General features: G+C 46.5%; 1 protein-coding gene across 1 annotated transcript; it reads right to left on the bottom strand.

The window, feature by feature from the left end:
• Positions 1-2: 2 nt before the first annotated feature.
• On the bottom strand, positions 3-4,156 carry ENH_00007470 (AGC kinase, putative; the record flags this gene model as incomplete). Its single annotated transcript, XM_013578568.1, has 7 exons — positions 3-708; positions 806-975; positions 1,547-1,593; positions 1,978-2,114; positions 2,648-2,793; positions 3,501-3,633; positions 4,014-4,156. 7 exons carry the CDS (start codon positions 4,154-4,156, stop codon positions 3-5), a joined length of 1,482 nt encoding a protein of 493 aa, XP_013434022.1.
• Positions 4,157-5,095: the final 939 nt, after the last annotated feature.

Raw genomic sequence — 5,095 nt, 5'->3', positions numbered from 1 at the left:
CGTCACTGCTCGGCCGTTCTTTTCCCCGCAGCCGCGGCTGCCTCTGCCCCCCCCCCCTCCGCCTCGGACTCCGTCTCAGCGGCGCTCGCGGGGGGCCCCTGGGCGTGGCGTTTGGCCCAGTCTTCAGCGAGTTTGCACTCGCTGGCAAATTGCTGCCGCTGGCTCTCGAGGCAGTACTGCAGCCGCTCGACTAACAGCCGCAAGTGGCTGTGCGGGCCTTTGCGGGCCCCCTCGCGCACACACACTGGCACCAACAAGTCCAGCAGGCCTTCCCCCAGCACGCCGCCGCTGCTGCTGCTGCTGCTGCTGCTGCTGCTGCGGATGCTGCTGCCGTTCGTGCTGCTGCTGCTGCTGCCGTTCGTGCTGCTGCTGCTGCTGCTGCTGCTGCTGGCTGAGGGCGAGTCTGTGCGTTTCTGCGTCTCGGCTTCTTCTTCTCTTTTGCTCTCGGCTTCTGCGGCGGCGCTGCTGCTTGTGTCTTGTGTTGTTGGCTCGCTTTGTTGTTTTTCTTTTTCTTCGGGCGAGTCTGTGCGTTTCTGCGTCTCGGCTTCTTCTTCTCTTTTGCTCTCGGCTTCTGCGGCGGCGCTGCTGCTTGTGTCTTGTGTTGTTGGCTCGCTTTGTTGTTTTTCTTTTTCTTCTTTTATGTAAATCACTTTTGTATTTTTCTTGTCGAGTTTTGTCCATTTCGCTTTCGAGCAGCGCGTGGAAGCGCTTCAGCACGCTGCGCATGCACAGCTCCTGCAGCGGCGGAAACAGCCGCCGCTTCATCTGTTTGTCTTCCAAGTTGAACTTGAAGTTAAATCCCAACTTGCAATTCGAATTCAAATCAAAACAAGATCCAAAATAAGGATGTTGTTTTATTTCTTCAAAGCCCTTTGCGCCCAGACGCTGAGACGGCTCCGCCACCAGCAGCCGCTCCACCAAGTCGCGAGCCAGCGGGTCAAAGTCTGGCGGAAACTCTAAAGCCCCAGATTCTACCTGAACAAATTAAATAAAAATAAATAAATAAATAAATAAATAAATAAATAAATAAATGTATATATATATTATAATGGCAAGCAGGCTCCGCTCTTCACGCAGATGCTCTTGCTGATGCAAATAAGCACAAACGCCTGAATAGCCACATCTTTATGAACATAAAGCTGCATTTTCATCTTTGTGAAGACAGAAATGCATATTTTAACAAAATAAAGATGTATTTAAGTAAAAACAAATATAGCACACACATATTTGTGTGCAAAGCGCCATTTTTGCCTGTTCTTAAGTCTGCGAACTGAGCCGCTTTAGTGGAAAGCTTGCTGGCTGCTGCACTCGTGCTGCTAATAAATCGAAAGAACTTCTTGAGTTTTGCATTGCCTTTAAACTGTTTGTTCAGCTGGCAGTGGCGGCATAAGAAAAGAGTTGAAGAAATGCACAAATGCAGCACAAACTGCGCGAGAAAGAATGTAGATTGAGTCAACAACAAGCTTGCGCTGGGGCACTCAGTCACAAAAACCGGATTTAAGAAACAAAAAGACAAAATGCGAAATAAATTTGTTCCTCTTCTCACGCGCAACAAGATGAAATAGTCCGTAGAGCCGCCAAAGGGAGGAGTGCCTGCAGGAAATGGAAAAAGAAATAAAATGAGAATTCAAAAGCGTGCGTTGGCAACTCCACAAGCTCTCAAAGTAGACAGCAGCAAATAAACATCTTTTTTAAATGCATATGAGGGCGCTGACAAACAAAAGGACTTGGGAGTTTTCGTGCACATGCGCATAGGTGAGTTAGGCTCACGGGTGAAGACTACAGTGCCATAATGGGTATTTTTAACGCAAATTTGCATTAAAAGATTAAAAAAAAACTCCTTTTTGATTCAAATGATTCAATTTCCTCTCAAAAGAGGCAACTCGGGCAAGTTTCCCGCTGCCAAGATCCCGATCTGGCGCCCGGAATGCAGCAATTCAACTTTTTTTTTGCTGCAGCGCGCAGCAAAGAACTCACCCGTCAGAATCTGATAAATTGTGCACCCGAGACTCCAAAGATCTCTCAGCTTTCCGCTGTCTTTGTTTTTAATTGCCTCCGGCGCCATGAATTGGGGAGTGCCGACAAAGTGTTGAAAAGTGGGCCGGCGGATGGCTCTGCGGCTGCAGCAAAAACGGACTGCATGCATTTTTGCGATTAAGCGGCTAAAAAGGACAAAAATAATATTAAATTTGCGAAAAAAGGTTTTAAATTATTAAATTTGGGATTTAATTCCTCTTTTGAAGCGAGATCGGCAGCCGCGCTGACCCGCGTTGTAATCTTACATACAAATTAAATAGCACTAAATAAACAAAATTTCAGCATTAATCAAGGCAGATGCATGGGGGCACTCGGGGAGCTTCAGTTTGGCACAATTAATTGCATTAATTGCATTAATTATAACTATATTTAGACTAGAAAAACAGAAAAGTCATATCTGTGCACTTAGCTACAGCCTGCATGCGCAACTCGCGAACTTTAGCCCGCGGCGCTGCACATTTTTGACCAAACGAGCTCAGCAAGAGCACTATTAAACCAATTATTTCAAACTGCAAGTAGAAATACTGCATAAATAAATGTTTGAATGAATTAAATTGATTTAAAATCTTCAAAAATGTCCAAATGGATCAAATAAACTCCAAATCTTCACCTGAGGCCACCCCCAAGACTCCCTGCCACCGCGGGCGTGCGGGCCCCCAGCCCCGGCGCCTCCACCTCGGGGTGGTCTAAGTCCATGGCACTGCCGAAGTCGATTATTTTAATAAGACCCTCGCGGCTCAAGACAATATTTTCAGCCTGCAGCAGCAGCAGCAGCAGCAGCAGCAGCAGCAGCAGCAGCAGCAGCAGCAGCAGCAGCAGCAGCAGGAAGCTCAAGTTTTCCGCGGAACAAGCCACAGCCAAAACTGCCCCATATAAACCCCATGCAAGGAAAAGACAAAAAACAAAAACAAAAAAAGGACTTCATCATTTAAAAGCATCAAACGCCTTCGAAGCTGCCCCACGGGGCCCCGTATGACGCTCCGCTGCGGCTTGCACTGCCGCTGCTGCTGCTGCTGCTGCTGCTGCTGCTGCTGCTGCTGCTGCTGCTGGGTGCTGCTGCTGCGTGAAGGGCGCCCCCCCGTCCTGTGGAGCCCTTGGGGCCCCTCTGGTTCTGCTTTAAAGGGTCCAGTGGTCCATACGCATGCAGGCTGGGGATGAAAGGCCAGCGGGGCCCCCAAAGCCCAAAGTAAATCCCTAAGGCCCTTAAAACCCTCAAGAAGCTCAAGAAACTCCTTAAAGATCCCAAAAGCCCCAAAAGGCTCGAAAAGGCCTTCAAAGATTGAGGGCACTTCGAGGCCTTGGGGGCCCCTAGGGGCCCCTGGGGCCCCCCCGAGCAGCCCACAGGAGATTTGGATATATTCGAGGTTTTTCGAAGTGTCAGTGAGTCCTGGGGGCCCCTAAACACATCTGAAAAGTGTTCTGGGGCCTCTAAACTCTTATTAGTTTTAAATGAATTCTCTCACCTTCAAATCTCTGTGCACTATGTTTTTGGAGTGTATGTACTCCAGCGCTGAGACAAGCTGCGCTATGATGGCCAAGGCCCACTGCTTGTCCAGGATGCCCGCGAACTTGACGTGATCCCACAGTTCTCCCCCTCTAAAGCAGAATAATGCAAAAAAATAATAATAAATAATAATATATTTGCAAAAATATTCAATTATTATTCGCCAAGTCGAGATAACTTGAGCTGCCACCCCCAACCACGCCAACCCTGCGCAGGCGCAGGCCAAACTGCCAACGCTGTAGAACCTGCATGCATGCATTTTTGCATGCATTTCTTGCATGCATGCACAAAATGCATGCATTTTTGCATGCATTTCTTGCATGCATGCACAAAATGATGCATTTTTGCATGCATTTTGTGCATGCATGCGCAAAATGCATGCATTTTTGCATGCATTTTGTGCATGCATGCGCAAAACGCATGCGTTTTTGCGCGCATGCAAGTTGCATGCACGCGTGCATGCACCGCTCACTCTGCAAGTTGGTAAAGAAAACAAACGCGGAACTCGTCTTTGAAAGTGTCCACCAAACGAACCACATTTGGATGGCCCGGCTCGTTCAAACGCAGCATTGCGTGGCGCTCCATCCGCACGTCGGCCACTTTGTTCAGCCGCATCACGTCGCTCTGCGCAGCAGCACAGGTGCAGCAGCAGCAGCAGCAAGTGCAGCAGCAGCAAGTGCAGCAGCAGCAGCACAAGTGCAGCAGCAGCAACAGCAGCAGCACAAGTGCAGCAGCAGCAGCAGCACAAGTGCAGCAGCAGCAGCACAGGTGCAGCAGCAGCAGCACAGGCGCAGCAGCAGCAGCAGCACAAGTTCAGTAGCAGCAGCAGCAGCACAAGTGCAGTAGCAGCAGCAGCAGCACAAGTGCAGCAGGAACAGCACAAGTGCAGCAGGAACAGCACAGGTGCAACGGGAACAGAACAAACTCAGAAAAGTAATTTATCCTTTTAAAAGCAAAAGAAATCCAAAAAGAAATAAAAGACAAAAAGAAATAGAACTCAAGATCGGCTGCTCAGGCATTTTTGAAGAAATGCAAAAGACCAAAAGAAAAAGATAAATGAAATCCACAGAAGGCATTTTGCATTCATTAAAGTAAAGGCAAAACAAGTTCAACTTTGGTGTTTTAAAATTAAAAAAAATAAAATTAAAAAATAAAAAGTTGAATTGGATGCAAATTCGGTGATCTCGAGGCGCAGAAATGCAAATAATAAAAGAAAACATGAACAAACTTAGGAGGGTTTGAAACATTCCAATGTCAAGAATCTCGGAATTAATTATTTCTTTGAATATATGTTTTATTTTCTGTTTTTTAATTCAATTTATATAAATATTTGTTTATATTTGTTTATATTTCTAAAGTTGAACTCAGAAAGAGCATCCTCTGTTCTTTTGGGTCACTCTGGCATCAAAAGACTCACAGCTGCGGCTGGAACAACCATATGGCTGAGCAATTAAAAGAGAAAAGAATTAATTAATTAATTAATTAATTAATTAATTAATTAATTAATTAATTTAAATTCAAGTATTTAATTAATTGGCAAGAAGACTGTCGTTT

Source organism: Eimeria necatrix, genomic scaffold (genome assembly GCF_000499385.1).
Source record: "Eimeria necatrix Houghton genomic scaffold, Enh_scaff120, whole genome shotgun sequence".
NCBI classification, from domain to species: Eukaryota; Apicomplexa; class Conoidasida; order Eucoccidiorida; family Eimeriidae; genus Eimeria; species Eimeria necatrix.
This window is presented reverse-complemented; position numbering and strand designations above follow the sequence as displayed.